Genomic DNA, 26,164 nt, shown 5'->3' with positions numbered 1-26,164 from the left:
ACCAGGCTTTGATTGCCACAATAAGACATTTCAGCAACACTTTTGTAACACCTATATTGTGATTCTAACCACTATTTTTCTGTTATGTATAAGCTCCAGAAATTCAGATGGAAATCTAAGTGGGCACAGTACCTTAACTTGGAGTTTTGCTTCTTGAATTTGACCTTTCCACGATGCTACAAATTTAAGGTTGTCCACCGAACAGCTCATTACCCTAAGAGATAAACAAATATATCCTAAATGTCACATACATGTAATAGGAAATTCAAATATAAAAACAGGAATAAGATGTTCACACTGTTTATTACATCACATAATACAGATTTAAAAGAAAAACACATTTACAATTCCACAACAAAGTAAAGGATTTTTTTTAGCATTGAATTAACTAAGTAGCTATTTTACCTCAGTGTAAATAATAAGAAAATAAAATGATTAAGGACTCTATTTTGAAGCGTAATATGTTAAGTGTGCTTCTTGACAATGAAGGCACAGTAATAAAAAATGAATATAAAGGGGAAAGGGGAATAATGGAACTGAGAAATGTGTAAATAGGCTGCTTCATGTCACCTACCTTGCAGTTTCCTGGCGTAAGGCATTAAGAAATGTGTCTGGATGGAAGAGCTCTGAGAGGTCAAGGGTGTCTGAGAGCAGTGTCTTTTTTTCTGCTTTATCTACCCAGTTCTAAAAAAAAAATGTATTGCCCATTAATTGGGAGAACAATTAAACCAGTAATTTATTGCTTTATCTTCTAGTACTTTGAGTTGGTGCAAATTTGACAGCTATCTTTAATGTTAAATGTGTTAGTATAAATGATTTATTAGTATAAATGTACTATAATCTTAAAGAGGAACACTGATTCCTACTCTTTGGTACCCGCAACCAGAAAATAAACAAAACCAAACAGCATTTATCATTTTGAAGATAGTAGTTTATTTTGTATGTCTCTGAAGTGACTCACCAATATGAATAAACTTAAAAAGCCTTCCAACCTTTGTACAATGCAGCCCGTTTGTAGAACTCAGCTCTTTGCATACCAACACTGGCTTTTTAGGGTGTTCTCTAGCATTCCTATTTCACCTTTGGTAACCATAATTTCTAATTAAAATTATTTCCAAATGGGGATGTGTGCCACAAAAATGTCATCACCATTACTGTTATTAGTTTATTTAGTTTGGATAGATTACTGAATTTCTTTCAATTTATGACCTCTGATTTTCTTTTGTGAAAATCATCTTTTAAATTCAGAAAGTTTGATTTTCATGCTGCAGTGTGAAAGAAGTATTTTAAAGTATATTCCAGTAATTTCCCTTCAAAATATCTGGTATGATTATACAAAGAGTATATAATTTTGATAGGAATTAGATTATATCTACATTATAATACAGAGTTACAGGATATAATGCTGGAAAAGACCTCCCTGGTCCTCCATTTCATCCTCTATCCAGAGTGCATGGTTTCCCTTTTCTCTGAATCTCTTAATTTCATAATAGTCTGCTCTTGAATACCTCTAGTAATTAAAAATGGTAGTTTCCTCAATGCTACATTCAGCACTTTCTTCAAGGATTCTTGAACTACTGAATGATGCAACTGCAAAATTATTTTGGTCATAAATCCTTACAAGGCTCTTTTGTTTCTATGATACTCTGTATTGCAGCGTTTGAGGCTTATAAAGGTGTTTCTGAGGTGGTGTTTCGCTGAGTCATGTTTGGTCATGATTTTTGACCATGGACCTAGTCTCCTTTACCTCAATTAGTAAATGATTGATCTGAGAACAAAATTTAATGAGGCAAAGTATTGCCACAGTTACACACATAGCTTCATCCCCACTGAAGAAAGTTTGCATATGTATGACTCAGGGTAACATCTGGCTCATGGTTTCCTTGAGAATTGCAGATTCAGCATTTTCAACTGCAGGTTAAGCTCTAAACTTCTTAGATATGTCTTCTCAGTGTAATTGGTGAAGGCAACTCCAGATACTTTGATAACTGGAGTAGGGACATGAAATGAAAATTAAACTTCATAGTCTCTGTCATTACAGCATTTAATTAAAATTAATAGGAGTTACCGCACCCCTGAAACTCAGGAGGTTTATTTAGCTGATCCAGAAAATAGGAGGGTGTGCTGTCTTCCGGGTGCTAAGATACGGGATGTAGACCTGAGGTTGAAAAGGATTCTAAAGGGAGCGGGAAAGAATCCCCTAATTATCCTTCATGTGGGAACAAATGATACGGCTAGATTCTCGCTGGAAAGTATTAAGGGAGACTATGCTAGGCTGGGGAGGACGCTTAAGGAAATTGAGGCTCAGGTGATCTTTAGTGGGATTCTGCCTGTTCCTAGAGAAGGGCAACAAAGGTGTGACAAGATTATGACTATCAATAGATGGCTTAGGCAGTGGTGCTATAAGGAGGGCTTTGGGATGTATGGCCATTGGGAGGCATTCATGGATAGAGGACAGTTCTCTCGGGATGGACTTCATCTGAGTAGGGAAGGAAATAGACTTCTAGGATGGAGGCTGGCACAACTGATTAAGAGAGCTTTAAACTAGGAATTTGGGGGAGATGGTTGGGAGATGTCCAGGTAATCTCCAAGCCAGAATTAAGCATAGAGTGGAAAGAAAATGAAGTAAGAGTGGATACAGCTGTAGGTAGGAGGAAGGGCAGTGTAGATACAAGTCTAATAGGTTATACTGGTAGTAAAATAACCGTGCCTAATAGGGTACAGAATGTGAGTGAGGCTAAACAGCAAAAATTAAGATGTTTGTACACTAATGCAAGGAGCCTAGGTAACAAAATGGAGGAACTAGAGTTACTGGTGCAGGAAGTGAAACCAGATATTATAGGTATAACAGAGACCTGGTGGAATAGTAGTCATGACTGGGCTACAGGTATTGAAGGGTATGTGCTGTTTAGGAAAGACCGAAATAAAGGTAAAGGTGGTGGAGTAGCACTGTATATCAATGATGAGATAGAATGTAAAGAAATAAGAAGCGATGAAATGGATATGACTGAGTCTGTCTGGGCAAAAATTAAATTGGGGAAGAAAACTATTAGAGCCTCCCCTGGGATAGTGCTTGGGGTGTGCTATAGACCGCCGGGATCTAATTTGGATATGGATAGAGCCCTTTTTAATGTTTTTAATAAAGTAAATACTAATGGAAACTGTGTGATCATGGGAGACTTTAACTTCCCAGATATAGACTGGAGGACGAGTGCTAGTAATAATAATAGGGCTCAGATTTTCCTAGATGCGATAGCTGATGGATTCCTTCAGCAAGTAGTTGCTGAACCGACTAGAGGGGATGCTATTTTAGATTTGGTCTTGGTGAGTAATGAGGACCTCATAGAGGAAATGGTTGTAGGGGATAATCTTGGCTCAAGTGATCATGAGCTAATTCAGTTCAAACTGAATGGAAGGATTAACAAAAATAAATCTGCAACTAAGGTTTTTGATTTCAAAAGGGCTGACTTTCAAAAATTAAGGAAATTAGTTAGGGAAGTGGATTGGACTGAAGAATTTATGGGTTTAAAGGTAGAGGAGGCCTGGGATTATTTTAAATTAAAGCTGCAGAAGCTATCGGAAGCCTGCATCCCAAGAAAGGGGAAAAATTTCATAGGCAGGAGTTGTAGACCAAGCTGGATGAGCAAGCATCTTAGAGAGGTAATTAAGAAAAAGCAGAAAGCATATAGGGAGTGGAAGAAGGGAGGGATCAGTAAGGCAAGCTACCTTATTGAGGTCAGAATATGTAGGGATAAAGTGAGACAGGCTAAAAGTCAAGTAGAGTTGGACCTTGCAAAGGGAATTAAAACCAATAGTAAAAGGTTCTATAGTCATATAAATAGGAAGAAAACAAAGAGAGAAGAAGTGGGACCGCTAAAAACTGAGGATGGAGTGGAGGTCAAGGATAATCTAGGCATGGCCCAATATCTAAACAAATACTTTGCCTCAGTCTTTAATAAGACTAAAGAGGATCTTAGGGATAATGGTAGCATGATAAATGGGAATGAGGATATGGAGGTAGACATCACCATATCTGAGGTAGAAGCGAAACTCAAACAGCTTAATGGGACTAAATCGGGGGGCCCAGATAATCTTCATCCAAGAATATTAAAAGAATTGGCACAAGAAATTGCAAGCCCATTAGCAAGAATTTTTAATGAATCTGTAAACTCAGGGGTTGTACCGTATGATTGGAGGATTGCTAACATAGTTCCTATTTTTAAGAAAGGGAAAAAAAGTGATCCAAGTAATTATAGGCCTGTTAGTTTGACATCTGTAGTATGCAAGGTCTTGGAAAAAATTTTGAAGGAGAAGGTAGTTAAGGACATTGAAGTCAATGGTAAATGGGACAAAATACAACATGGTTTTACAAAAGGTAGATCGTGCCAAACCAACCTGATCTCCTTCTTTGAGAAAGTAACAGATTTTTTAGATAAAGGAAACGCAGTGGATCTAATTTACTTAGATTTTAGTAAGGCGTTTGATACGGTGCCACATGGGGAATTATTAGTTAAATTGGATAAGATGGGCATCAATAGGAATATTGAAAGGTGGATAGGGAATTGGTTAAAGGGGAGACTACAACGGGTCCTACTGAAAGGTGAACTGTCAAGTTGGAGGGAGGTTACCAGTGGAGTTCCTCAGGGATCGGTTTTGGGACCAATCTTATTTAATCTTTTTATTACTGACCTGGGCACAAAAAGTGGGAGTGTGCTACTAAAGTTTGCAGATGATACAAAGCTGGGAGGTATTGCTAATTTAGAGAAGGACAGGGATACCCTACAGGAGGATCTGGATGACCTTGTAAACTGGAGTAATAGGAATAGGATGAAATTTAATAGTGAGAAGTGTAAGGTCATGCATTTAGGGATTAATAACAAGAATTTTAGTTATAAGCTAGGGACGCATCAACTAGAAGTAACGGAGGAGGAAAAGGACCTTGGAGTATTGGTTGATCATAGGATGACTATGAGCTGCCAATGTGATATGGCTGTGAAAAAAGCTAATGTCGTCTTGGGATGCATCAGGAGAGGTATTTCCAGTAGGGATAAGGAGGTTTTAGTACCGTTATATAAGGCACTGGTGAGACCTCACCTGGAGTACTGTGTGCAGTTCTGGTCTCCCATGTTTAAGAAGGATGAATTCAAACTGGAACAGGTACAGAGAAGGGCTACTAGGATGATCCGAGGAATGGAAAACTTGTCTTATGAAAGGAGACTCAGGGAGCTTGGCTTGTTTAGCCTAACTAAAAGAAGGCTGAGGGGAGATATGATTGCTCTCTATAAATATATCAGAGGGATAAATACCAGAGAGGGAGAGGAATTATTTAAACTCAGTACCAATGTGGACACAAGAACAAATGGATATAAACTGGCCACTAGGAAATTTAGATTAGAAATTAGACGAAGGTTTCTAACCATCAGAGGAGTGAAGTTTTGGAATAGCCTTCCGAGGGAAGTAGTGGGGGCAAAAGATCTATCTTGCTTTAAGATTAAACTCGATAAGTTTATGGAGGAGATGGTATGATGGGATAACATGGTTTTGGTAATTAAATATTCATGGTAAATAGGCCCAATGGCCTGTGATGGGTTTTAGATGGGGTAAGATCCAAGTTACCTGGGAAAGAATTTTCTGTAGTATCTGGCTGATGAATCTTGCCCATATGCTCAGGGTTTAGCTGATCGCCATATTTGGGGTCGGGAAGGAATTTTCCTCCAGGGCAGATTGGAAGAGGCCCTGGAGGTTTTTCGCCTTCCTCTGTAGCATGGGGCACGGGTCACTTGCTGGAGGATTCTCTGCTCCTTGAGGTCTTTAAACTACAATTTGAGGACTTCAATAGCACAGATATAGGTGTGAGGTTTTTTTTTTTGTAGGAGTGGTGGGTGAAATTCTGTGGCCTGCGTTGTGCAGGAGGTCAGACTAGATGATCATAATGGTCCCTTCTGACCTAAATATCTATCTATCTAGGTGCCTAAGTAAACATGCAGATATGTAACTGTGGGCACCTAAGTTCGAAAATTTTGGTTTTACATTTATTGTGTTCTTAGACTATTCAACTCTTTTACGATCTGTTAGCTGAAGAAATGAGCCATCTCCTTCTGAGCTACATTCTCTGAACTTCCCACCATTATATCAATAAAATGCCATTAAGATGCAAGACATAACCTGTGTGTCTTACTTTTCAATCTTTACAATTGCTGTTTTCATTATTAATTATAGTGAACTGCTGAGCTGTCTCCTACTTTCCATTATTTTACCCCAAATGTTGTTAAAAGACACAAATACAAAAGGTGTCTGCAATCTTAAAAAAACATAGGCTATTAACTACCCTTCTAGATATTTTTCCACAGCAGACATCTCTTGAACATTTTACTCCCACTTTAACCACTCACTGAAAAGGTCTGAGACTCTTGCCAAAATCTAGCACACTAAAAAACTTTTCAGTGAAAACAGCTCACTATACATGAATCCGGTGGAACTATCTTTCCTTCATGACTGAACATATCCTTGATCAGAAAATAATGGGACTACTCTTATTCATAAAGTTAAGCAAGTGCATAAGTGTTTGCAGGACTGGGGCCTGAGCATCAGGGACCTATCCGCAGCCTGCAGTTATTCTAGTACTGCTTGTCTCTGACAAAGGAATAACAATTTATTTATATAAATATTACATTTCAGTTTAGGGTTTTTTGGTTTTAAGCTTTGTTTTGTTCAGTACAATAATGCTTAATCACCTAGCACTTGCTCACACTGAGCACTCCAAGACCCTTTCCCTCTGCAATTTTAATGCCAAACGCCAAAACAACAATTTCAAATCAAGGAATCTGATATTCTCAAAATGTAGATATGAACTGTGAAACAAATACTTGCTGAACTGTGATCTTTCAGATTTAAAATTTACTCAACTTGGTCACAATGCTGTGTAATGTAAATACGTCTTGGCCAAAAATTTCCAAAACCAGGATCCTAAAGTTAAGCTCCTGAATGAAAGGCCCAATTCTTGAAAGTAATGAGAACCCAGCGGTTTCCACTGATGTCAGTGGGTGTTGCTGGGTGCTCAGCACTTTTGAAAAAATCATGATAGTTGGTTAGGTGTCTGAATTAGGATTTAAGAGCCTTAACTTTTAAGATCCCATTTTTTAAACTCTGGGCCTTAGATTGTAAACCCTTCAGGTCAGAGAGGATATCTTCATATTTGTTTACACAACAGGGCCTCATTCCTGACTGTGGCTTCTCCATGTTACAGTTATATAAATATTAAACAACAGCATACACTTCTAAATGTAGTTTAGTGGTGCAATTCTACAAATAGTCGCAAGTCTCATATTTGTATACAGAAAAGTTAATGACTAATACTAAACCAATAAATACCAGCTCACAAATTCTTTATGTTATCACCATATAGAAAGGATGACAAGTTGTGCTCTTTGCTAAGTACCATAATCCATGTAACTGTATCTATGAGTCCATTCTGGATTCTGAGTGAATAAAAAAGCTGTGAAGCTACATAACTTTTATAATTGCAGGTAGCACTTACCAAACGCCCACATCTTGCTGAAAAAAAGCATACTTCTCTGATTTCTTTAAATTGCTAATAGGCTGCTTCCATAAAATTAGCTTAGAAATGGGAAGTCATCTAAAATACATCTAAACTATCACTTAAATAATTGTAGTTTTTTCTCTGTCAAAGTGTCAAAAGAGATCTCCATCATGTTTCCACCATACTCAAACATTTAATTCAGTGACCTTTAAATCTGTCACAACATAGATTATGAGCTCTCATTCCAAACAATTATGACAAGTTGGTTTTTTTGGTTTCCATTTTCATTAGCTAAAGATATGCAGTTAATTGCTCTTGTCTGCACACTTCCTTTACTGACTCTAAATAACAGTAATACCTTTTATTGTACAGTAATAATCGTGGATGATGATTATGACAGACTTTAAATTGCTTTGCATACTATAAGAGGCCACACAATTATTTCAATTTATATTTAATAAATTCATTTTATTAGTGTTTTCAAATAAACTTTTAACTGTTAAAGAGAGATATTGGCAGGAATATAGATGCACATGTTTAATCTAATTAAAAAGGCCGGCACAGTTGACAATCAGATTTCACTCCATTAATGTCTGGATTAATATAATTAATTATGGTTGGGAATATTGCAGTACCAAAAAGTTTTCATTAGATCATAGAAGTAAACATGAAATTGCTACTTGCATCGGTGTACAGTACAGAATGGGAGAAGGATATCTTTTTAAATTAAAAAAAACGTTTAAATAAAGATACAGGTAAAATACACTTATAATTAGGGCTGTCAAGTGATTAAAAATGAATCACGATTAATCGAGTGATTAAAAAATCAATTACGATTAATCACACTGTTAAACAATAATAGAATACTATTTATATAAATACTTTTGGATGTTTTCACATTTTCAGATATATTGATTTCAATTACAAAACAGAATACAAAGTGTACACTGCTCACTTTATATTTATTTTTATTATAAATATTTGCACTGGAAAAATAAAATAGTATTTTTCAATTCACTTAATACAAGTGCTGTAGTGCAATCTCTTTATCATGAAAGTTGAATTTACAAATGTAGCATTATGTACAAAAAAAAACTGCATTCAAAAATAAAACAATGTAAAACTTTAGAGCCTATAAGTCCACTCAGTCCGACTTCTTGTTCAGCCAATCGCTCAAACAAGCTTGTTTACATTTGCAGGAGATAATGCTGCCCACTTCTTGTTTACAATGTCACCTGAAAGTGAGAACAGGCATTCTCATGGCACTGTTGTAGCCAGTATTGCAAGACATTTACATGCCAGACGCACAAAAGATTCATATGTCCCTTCATGCTTCAACCAGCATTCCAGAGGACATGCGTCCATGCTGCTGATAGGTTCTGCTCGATAACGATGCAAAGCAGTGCAGACTTTGAATATTCATTTTCATCATCTGAGTCAGATGCCACAGGTACAAGATTGATTTTCTTTTTTGGTGGTTTGGGTTCTGTAGTTTCTGCATTGGAGTGTTGCTCTCTTAAAACATCTGAAAGCATGCTCCACACCCCGTCTGATCTGATTTTGGAAGGCACTTCAGATTTTTAAATCTTGGGTCGACTGCTATAGCTATCTTTAGAAATCTCACACTGGTACCTTCTTTGCGTTTTGTCAAATCTGCAGGCAAAGTGTCCTTAAAACGAACAACATACTGGGTCTTCATCAGAGACTGATATAACATGAAATATTACGGCAGAATGCAGGTAAAACACAGAGCAGGAGACATACAATTCTCCCCCAAGCAGTTCATTCAAAAATTTAATTAATGCATTATTTTTTTAATGAGCGTCATCAGCGTGGAAACATGTCCTCTGAAATAGTGGCCAAAGCATGAAGGGACATATGAATGTTTAGCATATTTGGCACATAAATACCTTGCAATGCTGGCTACAAAAGTGCCATGTGAACATCAGTTCTCACTTTCAGGTGACAAATAAGAAGTGCGTAGCATTATCTTGTGTAAATGTAAACAAACTTGTTTCTCTTAGCAATTGGATGAACAAGAAGTAGGACTAAGTGGTTGTAGGCTCTAAAGTTTTACATTGTTTTGTTTTTGAGTGTATGATGTCCCCCTCTGGTGTTAGCTGGACCGGTGATCTGCTAGGTCACTCCAATCCTTGACTCTGGGATCCAGCCTTACCCTGCTCTGCTGTGAGAACCCCCCACTCCTGGGTGTTCATGCATAGCCTCTGGCATGGAAGCTGCTCCTTGGATTATGCAACTGAATGACACTAGCCAATATCTCCAGCCCCAGACACAACCCTAGGAACCTCCATCTCGCAGTATCCAGTTATGCCCACTGGACACTGCAAGCTTATACGAGTTTGTCAATTTTACAAAGAGATTGATATGTACCAGGCTTGTTATTCCAAGGAGAGTCTCTGACATGCTTTACACCAAACATACTGCTTCTGGTAGAATAAACAAACACATTTATTAACTACAAAGATAGATTTTAAATGATTATAAGTCAAAGCATAAAAAGTCAGATTTAGTCAAATGAAATAAAAGCAAAATGCATTCAAAGCTGATCTTAACACTTTCAATGCCCTTACAAATGTAGATGCTTCTCACCACAGGCTGGCTGGTTGCCCTTCAGCCAGGCTCTCCCCTTTGATCAGTGCTTCAGTTGCTTGGTGGTGATGGTGTCTATAGATGGAGGTGGAAGAGATAGGAAGAGCATGGCAAATGTCTTTCCTTTTTTATCATGTCCTTTCTTCCCTCTTGGCTTTGCCCCCCCCCCCCGCCCCAGAATCAGGTGAGCATTACCTCATCGCAAACTGACCAAAGGAAGGGGGGTGACTCACTAGAGAGTCCAACAGATACTTTGTTGTTGCCTAGGCCAGTGTCCTTTGTTGCTGTGAGGCTGGGCTGGGTTTGTCACATACATGTCCTGATGAGGTATGAACTGCCCCTCTGCTTTTGGAGAGTTTTTGCCTGGGCTTGCTTTAAGTCATGAGAATACATTTTCAGCCTCATAACTATATACATGAAATTATAACCTATAACATTACTATAACATTATTGTAACAACAATTACTATAACATCACTATAACAACAATGCTCAGTGCATCATGAACCTTCCGAAGACACCCGACATGACAAACTTTGCATTGGATACCACATTGGATACCATTTTATAAGGATGAACATGGGGGGTCTATGGTGTTGCCCTGAGGTACAGAACGTCACAGAGTGCAATTATGTAACAAAAAAAATCTACATTTGTAAGTTGCACTTTCATGATAAAGAGATTGCACTATGGTACTTGTATGAGGTGAACTATACATTTGTCACCTCCAGGCTGGAATACTGTAAATGAGTATATCTGAAGCTGAATGTAAACACAATTATTAAATAATAGAAATGTAGGGCTGGAAAGGATCTGAGGAGGTCACCTAGTTTAGCCCCCTGCATTGAGGCAGGACAAGTATACCTAGACCATACCTGAAAGATGTCTGTGAAATCTGTTATTAAAAAATTTCAGTGATAGGAATTTCACAATCTCCCTCAGTAACCTTTCCAGTACCTAACTATCCTTATAATCAGAAAAATTTTCTTAATATCTAACCTAAATCTCCTTTGCTGCAAATTAAGACAAGTACGTCTTCTCCTTTCTTCAGCAGACATGGAGAACAATGGATCATCCTCCTCCTTATAACAGCACTTACATATTTGAAGGCTATGATGTCCCCACCAAGTCTTCTCTTCTCAAAACTAAATATGCCCGGATTTTTTTTAACAACCTTTTATTATTTTTGTTGATCTCCTCTGGTCTCTCTGCAAGTTATCCGCTTCTTTCTAGAAGTGTAGCACCCAAAACTGGATACAATACTCCCGAGGCCTCACCAGTGCAGGGTAGAACAGACAATTACCTCTCATGTCTTCCATACAACAGTCTTGTTAATACTCTGCAGAATGACATTAGCCTTTTTCGCAATTGCATTACATTGTTGGCTCAAATTCAATTAAGGATTCACTGTAACCCTCAGATCCTTTTCAGCAATAATTTACATTTGTCTTTTTTTTATTTCATGTTGTTGATTCCACACCAATTCTCCAGTTTATTAAGGTCATTTTAATTTCTCATTCTGTCCTCCGAAGTGCATGCAACTCCTCCCAGTGTGGCATCCTCTGCAAATTTTAGAAGTGTACTCTCGACTACATTATCTAAATCATTAATGAAAATATTGAAAGTACTGGACCCAGGACAGGCCCACACAGGACCCAGCTAGATGCAGACTTCCAGTTTGAGAGTGAATCATTGATAACTACTTTTTGAGAATATTTTTTCAACCATTTGTGACCCATCTTATAGTAATTGCATTTAGTCCACATTTCCCCAGTTTTCATATTAGAATGCTGTGTGGGACTGTGTCAAAATAAAGATATATCGAGTCTACTACTTCCCCTGGTGTAATAATTGGGCCTACAAAATTACCCTATGTGTAATTTAACTTGTAAAAGGTGAATGATAATTGATAAAATGTCACAATACCTTTAACAACAGATGTTGATGGGAAACGGTACAAAAGAAAAACAGAGAGATTAAATTAGTCCACAAAGAGAGGCCTACTTATATAATTCAAGGACTGTGTTGAGATCATGCTTGGTAAACAAGTGTGGGACTGGAAATGAATGGACCAAAAACTTGTGTGTTAGAAATTAGGCCTAATTGGTGGACAAAATAATGAGGGCATGGGCTATTCCACCCATCACTCCCCTTTTGGGGCAAAAAGATGGCTACTGTGATGCTGGCCGACTGAAAGAAGGGAAAAGAAGTGAGGTTCAACCATTGTGGCCATTACCACAGTATCCTGGGATCCCAGGATAGTACCTGACAATGTTGCACCTTTGTCGTCCTGATCCTCAGAAATATCCTGACTATACCAGACCAGAGATGGGATACAGATAACACTGTTACCTCCACTGGCTCTGGCTAACTCCAAAGACCACCTGGAATGTGCAGCTTTGTCACCTCCTCTTTCCCCCTCTCAGTGTGTTCTTTTCCTTCCCTACCGTATTTCTTTCCTTTCCTAGCCCTCTCCTTTTTCCTTCTGTCTAATAAAAGTCTGGTTCACCCACCAAGATGGTATATTTTGCAACTCTGCTGTTAGCCTGTGACTCAAAAGAGGAAGCTAAAAGCAGTGCCCTAAACAGCCCAATGCTGGTACAAGTTTGCCAGGTCTCAGAGTGGTTTATAAGACCATGTGCTGTACCTGTGTTTTTCCAGCAGTGAGATTCCTAGTGAAAATCAATACCTGAGGGAGAAGCTGCACTTTTCTATTTTTACTATTCTTTTTTTCTTCCCTCTTGTATATGTTTGTCTTTAGGAAACACAATCTGACGTTAACAACAGCAGCAACATCAACGGCTTTAGTCCATCTCAACTAACTTTTTCTCTTTTCTCCAAAAGGGACAGTTACTACCATCTAACAGACAGTCAAATAGTGGGGGTTTTCTTTCTAAAAACACTCTACAGATAAAGGGGAAAAGGAATGTTGTTAAAATGAAAGCTTTATTTAATACTTAACATTTCAAATGCTCTTTTTTCATTCTTTTTAATTTTAATAAAAGGTTAAAAGAACTTTTAATGGTGTTTGCATCATAGTACTAAGCAGGCGGAGATCTCTGTATACCAAACTCCAGACCCTATTTAATGTTGGACATTGACTGGGCTATGTTAGCCCATATATTCCATCTAAATTAATACAACAGCCTTAGTCACTAGACGAGTAACCCTGTCAAAGAAGGAAATTAGAATGGTTTGGCATGATTTGTTCTTGTCAAATCCATATTGGTTACTTCTTAAAACCCTATTAACTTCTAGGTGCTTACAAATTGATATTTTAATACTTTGTTCTTAAACTTAAACAAAACAGCATCTTGGTCTCGCCTGTTATTAGCTGTCCTTCCCTGCTAAGCAGAGAACGTACACTTTCCTTTGTCTTTATCTTGCTCCTAATGTATTAATAGAACATCTTGTTGCCTTTTATGTCCCTTGCTAGGTAACTCATTTGGTGCCTTAGCCTTTCTGATTTTGTCCCTCCGGTGCTTGTGCTATTCTTTTATTCTCATCCTTTGCAACATGTCTATGTTTCCACTTTTCAGTAGGATGCCCTTTTTTGATTTTCAGATCACTAAAGAACTCCTGATGAAGCCATCTTAGCCTCTCACAATGCTCCAGTTGGTACAGAATCTGGCTGCCTGACTCCTCCTCCATGACTTAGGCCACGAGGAGCACATCAGGCCTATGTTCAAGTCCCCCCACTAGTTTCTAGTCAGTTTCAGATGCTATTTAAGATTTCGTCTTAATCTTTAAAACACTTAATGGATCAAGCCCCAGCTACATTAAAGCCCAAATTTCATGACTGGTGTGTTCTCATAACATAAGAACTAGGGGACAACAAATTAAAGTAATATGCAGCAGGTTTAAAACAAACAAAAGGAAGTATTTCTTCACACAACGTACAATCAACCTGTGGCACTCTTTTCCAGAGGATGTTGTGAAGGCCAAGACTAGAACAAGGTTCAAAAAAGAACTAGATACATTCCTGGAGGATAGGTCCACCAATGGCTATTAGCCAGGACGGCACAGATGGTGTCTCTAGCCTCTGTTTGCCAGAAGCTGGGAATGGGCGACAGGGGATGGATCACTTGATGATTACCTCCTCTGTTCATTCCCTCTGGGGCACCTGGCATTGGCCACTGTCGGAAGATAGGATACTGGGTTAGATGGACCTTCGGTCTGAACCAGTATGGCCATTCTTATGTTCTTCTAACTATGAATTACTTACAGTTTTTTCCCTCTGGGACAGATAATACAATTTATAAAGCCCAGCATGAAATACGTGAGAGCTGGGATCAAATCATTATTGGTTGACAGCGTCTGACTATGGAATAAAATTCCAGATGATATTAGGTGACTCCAGAGCCAAAATATCTTTACAGATGTTGAAGTACCTTCCTCTTAAAAAAAAATCTCTCTATCATAGCAAGAATGACACTTGTAACTTTGAATCTCCCACATACCCAAAACCATTCCTCCCAAAAATAAAAATAAAAAGTTGTAACACAACTCTATACAATTGTTGAGATAAGCACTAATTTCATATTTTTCTAAAACAATGTTAGATTTCTTATTGCTGTGGTCAAACCAGCTTTTAAAATGTTATAAAAACAGCCTGTTGTAGATTAATTTTGCATGACGATTACAAATATAGTATGAAAAATAACTTTGCAGACATATCAAAAGAGCTTTGCAAAGCAATTCCAAGGAGAATATTTAAAAACTTTTCATTAATCTGAGTTAGCAAAGCACCCCTTTCATTATATTATAAATATAAGATTTTCTTTTTTCCAAAATAAATCTGCTAGGATAGTCTCAGTTGGTTCAAGTTAACATCCAAAATGTGTATTTTCCATTTTAAAGAAAAAGCTTTCCTTATCTTCTACACTCTCCAAGCACTCCCCAAATGAACAGCGGCCACAATATTTGCACATTATCATTGATACAACTTTAGGTTCATATAACTCCTTTACAATATAAGTCAAGCACTTCCCCTCTTAAGTTTTGACTAATTACAAATGTATTCTCTACTATAGTATTTTTACCCTTTGTCTGATCCCCCAAGGGGTCTTCTATTGAAGTAGAAAACCATATAAAACTACAGGCCCATCTACACTGGGAGTTATTCTGGAATATATATTACTGATTAACTTTATGTATGGAGGCTCTTACTGAGAAATAAAGCACTCTTATTCCAGAATAAGAGCATCCACACATAGAATTAAGCAGCAATAGTTAATCTGTTTAAATTCACACCCTATTTTATTCTGGATTAACTTTAACTTTCATGTGAAGACAAGCGCAGAGGAAGTGAAGCAATTTTTTGGTAACACTGGCAACTGCCTGAAAACAGTACAGTACAATTCTGTTTTTCCAGTGGTTTCAGAGAAATTCAAAGCCTTTAGAAAAACAGGTATTTGGGTAAGCAAGGCAGTAATGAATGATAAATACTGCTGTTGGAGGACAGGGTGGATATCCAGATGTGCAGGGGCTTAGGTTAAGAGAAGTTCAATTAAGCAGTTATACTGTATTTCCTTTTTCTTCAAAATGCAAATTTCAGAAACGATAAATATACAACAGTTTAAAAGTCAATATTTACTCTCAGACTCTGAGATACTTCTGTTATTTCCTTCTCTAAGTACAAAAGAAATATGAAATATTCAGATATATGATAAGCTGTGGGAAAATAACTCTTTAATGGCAACCACTAAACTTGCAATTAGAGTTTCCTGAAAAAGTGTACTCTTTTTGAATATACATTGGAGGGAGTGCAGGAAGCACTCCATGCACTCACCTCTATACAAGGACACAGGTGGGGTGTATCTCTCCACCCCTGCACACCCGACACAGGTCTAACCACAAGGAAGCCAATAATTTAGGTAAATATGTCTAGTATAGTAGGGTTGCCATTTTCAAACCTGGGTGACCAAAGTTAGACACATGTGCGTCCCTAAGGATTAAGCCTCTTTTACTTAGCTGCTAAATATGGATTTAAGGGATCCAGGTTTGAAAATCTGGGCTTCTGTCATGTGTGAACAGGTGGGTACGTTTCTTAAACTACATGAATTAAGCCTTTAATATGACTGCCTTATACAAAGGGACTTACTAACTGAGATATCAATTGCTCCCTCAATGCCATCTGTTGGAGTCTCTATAAGCTAGAAGGAACACATACAGAATACTAATCTTTAGGCAAAAGGCCTTCCCTTAGGTCAAATCATGTACTAATCATATTTTGAGACATAAGACAATGTAATTCTTTTTATCTTCTTTCCAATTTTGCCTTTGATTTTTTAGTGTCTAGAGACCAAAATTACTATTCACTGCTTCAAATAAAACACCATTTCCCCATTTTACTTTGACATGCCCCAGAAACCATGTTTGTTCAGTAAGTCTGGATAATAGCACAGAGTTTGAGTATAAAATTTCTGAGTTCATTAGGATCAACATGCTAGGTAACAATGTGCCAGAAACTGATATGCAACAAGGCATAGCTGAGGAAAGCATTAGCAAATATGATCTAATTTCAGCTGCAGTGGTAATTTACTTTTATCAAACCAGAGTCAACTTTCCACGGGTTACTGTTTTCTGAAATTTAATAAGAATAGCAGAATGCTGAATACAGGTATAAACTTTAAATGTTAGTGAACACATTCATTTTAAACATCCTAAAACAAGTTGAAGATTGGAATACACCTCTAAAAAGATCCTTTGGGATATTTCCTCCATCTATTGTCATCAGACAATGCATCCAGACAGCATTCTTACCCTGTGTTTTACTAACCTTTACTTTCTCTGAAGCTAAATATACTAGACATACAGGATTAGACTGTGTCTGCAAGGGGGAAGTGGAAAGAAAGGGTAGTAAGGAGAAAAAGACACCACTATATTTTTCCTTAACAGTTGCAGGTCCTAAAGAGTGAAAGGAAGAGGGAATGGCAAACTCTTCTAGCAACTTAAGTGGCCCCCAGAAAGGGCCATGTTCCTGCTTCTCAGCCCCAACACCAGCAACAGTGCAGTCATGAACACAAACGACTCCGTTCCTACAGGATTCCTGGCAAATACTGCATACCATGCTCCCTGGGAGAAATTAAAACAATCACAGTTATACTGACTTCTTTTGCAGTATTTTGACGTGTGAAGTGCTTCCCTTTCCCCCATGATGCACATCAAATCCATTTTGTGCAATTACCCTACATGCTGTGGAACAAGGTTTAAAGTAAGGAGGAAGCAGCAGGGAGGTCAGCTCCTTGTCCTCTGTTAACAGAAGAGAGAGAATAACTCTGAAGGAGGGCAGTTTTCCTGGAGCGCCTTCTTTTCCAGCAGCAAGAGCTGGTGCCTGGCTGGAGAAATGCCGTGGCTCCCACCCTTCTGGCATCTAGATGATGTGACATTTAGGCACCTGATCCTTTTGTGAACCCAGTCTTTATACTTTTGCAACTCATGCATCCTTTATTGAAATTAAATTTACAACGAGGGCTGTCAAGCGATCAATAAAATTAAAAAAATATTTGTAATAAAAATAATAATATAAAGTGAGCAATGTACACTTTGTATTCTGTGTTGTAATTGAAATCAATACATTTGAAAATGTAGAAAAACATCCAAAAATTAGCAATTAATCGTGTGATTAATTGTGCTGATAAACAATAACAGAATATCATTTATTTAAATATTTGTGGATGTTTTCTACATTTTCAAATATATTGATTTCAATTACAACACAGAATACAAAGTGTACAGTGCTCACTTTATGTTTATTTGTATTGCAAATATTTGCACTGTAAAAACAAAATAAATAGCATTTTTCAATTAATTTAATACAAATATTGTAGTGCAATCTCTTTACCATGAAAGTTGAACTTAAAAATATAGGATTATGTACAAAAAAACCCTGCATTCAAAAATAAAACAATGTAAAACTTTAGGGCCTACAAGTCCACTCAGTCCTACTTCTTGTTCAGCCAATCACTCAGACAAACCATTTTTTTACACTTATGGGAGATAATGCTGCCCGCTTCTTATTTACTATGTCACCTGAAAGTGAGAACAGGTGTTCGCATGGCACTGTTGTAGCCGGCGTCGTAAAATGTTTAGGTGCCAGATGTGCTAAATATTCATGCTTCAACCTCCATTCCAGTGGACATGCATCCATGCTGATGATGGGTTCTGCTCGATAACAATCCAAAGCACTGAGGACTGACGAATGTTCAGTTTCATCACCTGAGTCAGTCACCACCAGCAGAAGGTTGATTTTCTTTTTCGGTCGTTTGGGTTCTGTAGTTTCCACATCGGAGTGTTGCTCTTTTAAGACTTCTGAAAACATGCTCCACACCTCATCCCTCTCAGATTTTGGAAGGCACTTCAGATTCTTAAACCTTGGTTTGAGTGCTGTAGCTATCTTTAGAAATCTCACATTGGTACCTTTGTGTTTTGTCAAATCTGCAGTGAAAGTGTTCTTAAAATGAACAACATGTGCTGGGTCATCATCCAAGATGCTATAACATGAAATATATGGCAGAATGTGGGTAAAACAGAGCAGGAGACATACAATTTTCCCCAAGGAGTTGAGTCACAAATTTAATTTACACATTTTTTTAACGAGCGCCAGCAGCATGGAAGCATGTCCTCTGGAAGGGTGGCTGAAGTATGAAGGGGCATGTGAATGTTTAGCATATCTGGCACATAAATACCTTGCAATGAGGGTTACAAAAGTGCCATGTGAATGCCTGGTCTCATTTTCAGGTGTCGTTGTAAATAAGAAGCGGGCAGTATTATCTCCTGCAATGTCAACAGACTTGTTTGTCTAAGCGATTGGCTGAACAAGAAGTAGAACTGAGTGGACTTGTAGGCTCTAAAGTTTTACATTGTTTTGTTTTTGAATGCAGTTACATTTGTAAGTTGCACTTTCATGATAAAGAGATTGCACTACAGAACCAGTATGAGGTGAATTGAAAAATACAATTTCTTTTATCATTTTTACAGTGCAATATTTGTAATAAAAATAATTTAAAGTGAGCACTGTACACTTTGTATTCTTTGTTACTGAAATCAATATATTTGAAAATGTAGAAAAATATCCAAAAATAGTTAATAAATTTCAATTGGTATGCTTGGTTTAACAGTGCAATTAAAATTGTGATCAATCGTGATTTTTTTTTAAATTGCGATTAATTTTTTTTTAGTTAGTAGCTTGAGTTAACTGTGATTAATCAACAGGCCTAGTTACAACCTTTTTTGAGTTAAATAAATATTCTGTTCATCCAATGTAAGTAAGGTCAATGCTCTAAAAGAGTACTCCATCTACATTAGTCCTTGGTCTCCTCTTATTTGAGTACTGCATGCAACATCTGGAAGCATGTTTGATCAATGAACTTAGAAATGAGGGTTTGGTTTCCACAAAGAACCTCTATGCTGTATAATAAGTATGTTGTGATTTACCTGCTAACCCAGCACCAAGAACATGTGTAAATCCAAACAAAAAATATTAAATCAGGGACTCTGCTTCCGACACGCATGTTCTGAAGTTATCTACATTCATCTTCTATTCATATGAGCTCAAAATATCCCTCCCAAACTATTCTCCCTAGAGGTCCCACTTTTAAGAAAAGACTAAACAGGACCAAACAGGTACTTAGGTACACAGGTGATTTTGTGCTAATGTAAGGTGCTAGATGATAGTCCTGGAAACTGAAGACTTCTCTTTATCTGCAAAAGAGGTACAATACGGGTAGTGGCAGTGCAAGCTTTCTATACACTCTCTCTCTCCTACATGACTCAAATTCCACTAGAAGGGAGCTTCTTTACAGAGGAGAGCATAGATTGGTTTTGCCAGAAGCTGGGAAAGAGCGACAGGGAATGGATCACTTGATGATTACCTGTTCTATTCATTCCTGCTGGGGCACCTGGCATTGGCCACTGTCAGAAGACAGGATACTGGGCTAGATGGACCTTTGGTCTGACCCAGTATGGCCGTTCTTATGTTCTCTTTTTATATTATTAAATTCTTGTCCTCTCTGATGAGGCTAACAAGAGTGCCAACTAGCAAGAGTGTTTTTTGTAGTATGGAAACTTGTTTCTATTACAAATTGGATGTCTGTCTTTTTTCACCTATATATACCAGTCATGATTTCATAGACCTCAATCATATCTCCCCTTAGCCGTCTCTTTTCCAAGCTGAAAAGTCCTAGTCTTATTCATCTCTCCTCACACGGAAGCAGTTCCAAAGCCCTAATCATTTTTGTTGCCCTTTTCTGAACCTTTTCCAATTCCAATATATCTTTTTTGAGATGGGGTGACCACATCTGCACGCAGTATTCAAGATGTGGGCATACCATGGACTTATATAGAGGCAACAGGATAATTTCTGTCCTATTAGCTATCCCTTTCTTAATTATTCCCAGCATTCTCTTTGCTTTTTTGACTGCCACTGCACATTGAGTGGATGTTTTCAGAGAACTATCCACAATGACTCCAAGATCTCTTTCTTGAGGGGTAACAGCTAATTTAGACCCTATCATTTTATATGTATAGTTGGGATTGTGCTTTCCAATGTGCATTACTTTGCATTTATCAACATTAAATTTCATCTGCCATTTTGTTGCCCAGTCACCAAGTTTTGAGAGATCCTTTTGTAGCTCTTCGCAGTCTGCCTGGGTCTTAACTATCTTTAGTAATTTTGTGTCATCTGCAAATTTTGCCACCTCACTGTTTACCCTTTTCCAGACCATTTATGAATATGTTGAATAGGACTGGTCCCAGAACAGACCCCTGGGGGACACCACTATTTAACTCTCTCCATTCTGAAAACTGACCATTTATACCTACCCTTTGTTTCCTATCTTTTTAACCAGTTACCAATCCATGAGAGCACCTTCTTTCTTACCCCTGGCAGCTTACTTTGCGTAAGAGCCTTTGACGAGGGACCTTGTCAAAGGCTTTCTGAAAATCTAAGTATATTATATGCACTGGATCACCTTGCTCCAAGTGCTTGTTGACACCCTCAAAGAATTCTAGTAGATAGGTGAGGCATGATTTCCCTTTATTAAAACCATGTTGACTCTTCCTCAACAAATTATGTTCATCTGTATATCTGAGAATATTGTTCTTTATTATAGTTTCAACCAGTTTGCCTGGTACTGAAGTCAGGCTTACAGGCTGGTAATTGCTGGGATCACCTCTGGAGCCCTTTTTAAAAATTGGTGTCACATTAGCTATCCTCCAGTCATCTGGTGCAGAAGCTGATTTAAAGAATCATAGCATTCTTACATGTAGCTGCTAGATACATTTCACTTTAAAGTAATAAATCTGAAAAGATGGCATGATAAAATATTAATAAAAGTTGTGCATTTAAATTGTTAAAATTTAATGTGCAGATTGTTCAGTTTTGAATTACAGATATTTTTCATGACATCTAGATCCTTCATTGTGGAACAATGATCCAGAAGAGCTATTGCTGGGAATAAAATCATAGCCTGAATTAATAATAATTCTTGAATCTCATATTACTTTCAACTCTCTCTAGCTGTGGCGAAGTCCTTTCAAGCTGGCAAACAGAAAAGCACTCATGAGAAATAGGGCAATCTCATCTGTCTCCCTTCTTCCGGACCTAGCAGTCCTCAGACTTATCATCCCCACTTCAGAATGCTAACTTGTATTCTTGCCCTTTTGAAGACTGCTGCTCCTGTCTCCCCTGTGGCACAGAGTGAAATTTCTTCTGACTGTTAAAGGTCACTCAATCCAGTACCATTCCATGCAGCCATCCAGCCCATCTTCCCCATCCTCTTAGTGAATATGTTAGCAACTGCACCTGTTCAATCCTTACTAAATTCTGTTTTGATACTTTAAATAAATGTTCTTCCACCCAAGAAATGCAAATAGCCTCTAAAATGCCTCAGTGAATATTGGAATTTTGCCCATATTTTTGTGACTACCCAAAATACATTTTGTTAGGAAAAATATCAGTATCGAAAAAAGGATGCTATGATGACCTGCAATAGATAAGGCACAATGTAAAACTGATAGTGGTCTCTGACAAAAGCTGAAATGATAAGTGAATTTTAATGTATGCGGTAGAAAGGAATTATGTGCCATTTGCATATGAAAATGATACCTCTTATGTTATGCTTTCAGATTTATAGATTCATAGATATTAAGGTTAGAAGGGACCATTATGATCATCTAGTCTGACCTCCTGCACAATGCAGGCCACCGAATCTCACCCAGCCACTCCTGCAATAAACCTCTCACCTATGTCTGAGCTATTGAAGTCCTCAAATCATGGTTTAAAGACTTCAAAGTGCAGAGAATCCTCTAGCAAGTGACCCGTGCCCCATGCTGCAGAGGAAGATGAAAAACCCTCAGGGCCTCTTCCAATCTGCCTTGGAGGAAAATTCCTCCCGACCCCAAATTTGGCAATCAGCTGAATCCTGAGCATGTGGGCAAGATTCACCAGCCAGATACCCAGGAAAGAATTCTCTGTAGTCACTCAGATCCCACCCCATCTAACATTCTATCACAGGCCATTAGGCCTATTTACCTTGAATAGTTAAAGATCAATTAATTGCCAAAATCATGTTATCCCATCATACCTTCTCCTCCACAAACTTATCGAGTTTAATCTTGAAGCCAGATAGGTCTTTTGCCCCCACTGCTTCCCTTGGAAGGCTTCACTTCACTCCTCTGATGGTTAGAAACCTTCATCTAATTTCAAGTCTAAACTTCTTGATGGCCAGTTTATATCCATCTGTTCTTGTGTCCACATTGGTACTGAGCTTAAATAATTCCTCTCCCTCCCTGGTATTTATCCCTCTGATATATTTATAGAGAGCAATCATATCTCCCCTCAGCCTTCTTTTGGTTAGGCTAAACAAACCAAGCTCCTTGAGTCTCCTTTCATAAGACAGGTTTTCCATTCCTCGGATCATCCTAGTAGCCCCTCTCTGTACCCGTTCCAGTTTGAATTCATCCTTCTTAAACATAGGAGACCAGAACTGCACACAGTATTCCAGATGAGGTCTCCCCAGTGCCTTGTATAACAGTACTAACGGTATCTCTACTGGAAATATCTCGCCTGATGCATCACAAGACCGCATTAGCTTTTTTCACGGTCATATCACATTGGCGGCTCATTGGTCAACCAATACTCCAAGGTCCTTCTCCTCCTCCATTACTTCTAATTGATGCATCCCCAGCTTTTCCTATTGATCCCCAGCTTTTCCAATTTAACTAATAATTCCCCATGTGGCACTGTATCAAACGCCTTACCGAAATCTAGGTAAATTAGATCCACTGCGTTTCCTTTGTCTAAAAAATCTGTTACTTTTTCAAAGAAGGAGATCAGGCTGGTTTGGCACGATTTACCTTTTTTGTAAAAACCATGTTGTATTTTGTCCCATTTATCATTGACCTCAATGGCCTTAACTACTTTCTCCTTCAAAATTTTTTCCAAGACCTTGCATACTACAGATGTCAAACTAATAGGCTTGTAATTACTCGGATCACTTTTTTTTTCCTTTCTTAAAAATAGGAACTATGTTAGCAATTCTCCAGTCATATGGTACAACCCCTGAGTTTACAGATTCATTAAAAATTCTTGCTAATGGACTTGCAATTTCATGTGCCAATTCCTTTAATATTCTTTGATGAATATTATCTGGGTCCCCCGATTTAGTCCCATTAAGACTTTTGCTTTTACCTCGGATATGGAAATATCTACCTCCATATCCTCATTCATCATGCTACCATTATCCTCATTATCCTCATTAAAGACTCAGGCAAAGTATTTGTTTAGATATTGCGCCATGCCTAGATTATCCTTGACCTCCACTCCACCCTCAGTGTTTAGCGGTCCCATTTCTTTTTTCTTTGTTTTCTTCTTATTTATATGGCTATAGAATCTTTTACTATTGGATTTAATTCCCTTTGCAAGGTCCAACTCTACTTGACTTTTAGCCTTTCTCACTTTATTCCTACATGTTCTGACCTCAATAAGGTAGCTTTCCTTGCTGATCCCCCTCCATCTTCCACTCCCTGTATGCTTTCTGCTTTTTCTTAATCACCTCTCTGAGATGCTTGCTCATTCAGCTTGGTCTACAACTCCTGCCTATGAATTTTTTCCCCTTTCTTGGGATGCAGGCTTCTGATAGCTTCTGCAGCTTTGACTTGAAGTAATCCCAGGCCTCCTCCGCCTTTAGATCCGTAAGTTCTTCAGTCCAATCTACTTCCCTAACTAATTTCCTTAATTTTTGAAAGTCAGCCCTTTTGAAATCAAAAACCCTAGTCACAGATCTATTTTTGTTTATCCTTCCATTCAGTTTGAACTGAATTAGCTCATAGATTCATAGATTCATAGATATTTAGGTCAGAAGGGACCATTATGATCATCTAGTCTGACCTCCTGCACAACGCAGGCCACAGAATTTCACCCACCACTCCTACAAAAAAAACCTCACACCTATATCTGTGCTATTGAAGTCCTCAAATTGTAGTTTAAAGACCTCAAGGAGCAGAGAATCCTCCAGCAAGTGACCCGTGCCCCATGCTACAGAGGAAGGCGAAAAACCTCCAGGGCCTCTTCCAATCTGCCCTGGAGGAAAATTCCTTCCCGACCCCAAATATGGCGATCAGCTAAACCCTGAGCATATGGGCAAGATTCATCAGCCAGATACTACAGAAAATTCTTTCCCAGAAAATTCTTTCCCAGGTAACTTGGATCTTACCCCATCTAAAACCCATCACAGGCCATTGGGCCTATTTACCATGAATATTTAATTACCAAAACCATGTTATCCCATCATACCATCTCCTCCATAAACTTATCGAGTTTAATCTTAAAGCAAGATAGATCTTTTGCCCCCACTACTTCCCTCGGAAGGCTATTCCAAAACTTCACTCCTCTGATGGTTAGAAACCTTCGTCTAATTTCTAATCTAAATTTCCTAATGGCCAGTTTATATCCATTTGATCTTGTGTCCACATTGGTACTGAGTTTAAATAATTCCTCTCCCTCTCTGGTATTTATCCCTCTGATATATTTATAGAGAGCAATCATATCTCCCCTCAGCCTTCTTTTAGTTAGGCTAAACAAGCCAAGCTCCCTGAGTCTCCTTTCATAAGACAAGTTTTCCATTCCTCGGATCATCCTAGTAGCCCTTCTCTGTACCTGTTCCAGTTTGAATTCATCCTTCTTAAACATGGGAGACCAGAACTGCACACAGTACTCCAGGTGAGGTCTCACCAGTGCCTTATATAACGGTACTAAAACCTCCTTATCCCTACTGGAAATACCTCTCCTGATGCATCCCAAGACGACATTAGCTTTTTTCACAGCCATATCACATTGGCAGCTCATAGTTATCCTATGATCAACCAATACTCCAAGGTCCTTTTCCTCCTCCGTTACTTCTAGTTGATGCGTCCCTAGCTTATAACTAAAATTCTTGTTATTAATCCCTAAATGCATGACCTTACACTTCTCACTATTAAATTTCATCCTATTCCTATTACTCCAGTTTACAAGGTCATCCAGATCCTCCTGTAGGGTATCCCTGTCCTTCTCTAAATTAGCAATACCTCCCAGCTTTGTATCATCTGCAAACTTTAGTAGCACACTCCCACTTTTTGTGCCCAGGTCAGTAATAAAAAGATTAAATAAGATTGGTCCCAAAACCGATCCCTGAGGAACTCCACTGGTAACCTCCCTCCAACTTGACAGTTCACCTTTCAGTAGGACCCGTTGTAGTCTCCCCTTTAACCAATTCCCTATCCACCTTTCAATATTCCTATTGATGCCCATCTTATCCAATTTAACTAATAATTCCCCATGTGGCACCGTATCAAACGCCTTACTAAAATCTAAGTAAATTAGATCCACTGCGTTTCCTTTATCTAAAAAATCTGTTACTTTCTCAAAGAAGGAGATCAGGTTGGTTTGGCACGATCTACCTTTTGTAAAACCATGTTGTATTTTGTCCCATTTACCATTGACTTCAATGTCCTTAACTACCTTCTCCTTCAA

General features: G+C 38.2%; 1 protein-coding gene across 2 annotated transcripts in view; it reads right to left on the bottom strand.

Annotated features, from left to right (window-relative positions):
- Nucleotides 1–26,164, bottom strand: part of DYNC2H1 (dynein cytoplasmic 2 heavy chain 1) — a 397,803-nt gene that overhangs the window by 14,685 nt on the left and 356,954 nt on the right. For both annotated transcript variants that reach the window (XM_077805779.1, XM_077805787.1), the window contains exons 86-87: nucleotides 575–684; nucleotides 133–214 (exon numbers count right to left, since the gene is read on the bottom strand). In XM_077805779.1, coding sequence (XP_077661905.1) covers nucleotides 133–214; nucleotides 575–684 — 192 coding nt within the window. The remainder of the gene's footprint in view (nucleotides 1–132; nucleotides 215–574; nucleotides 685–26,164) is intronic.

The sequence above is a fragment of the Eretmochelys imbricata genome, chromosome 1 (assembly GCF_965152235.1).
Source record: "Eretmochelys imbricata isolate rEreImb1 chromosome 1, rEreImb1.hap1, whole genome shotgun sequence".
NCBI lineage: Eukaryota > Metazoa > Chordata > Testudines > Cheloniidae > Eretmochelys > Eretmochelys imbricata.
Note: the sequence above shows the minus strand (reverse complement) of the source record. Positions and strands in the feature narration are given on the sequence as shown.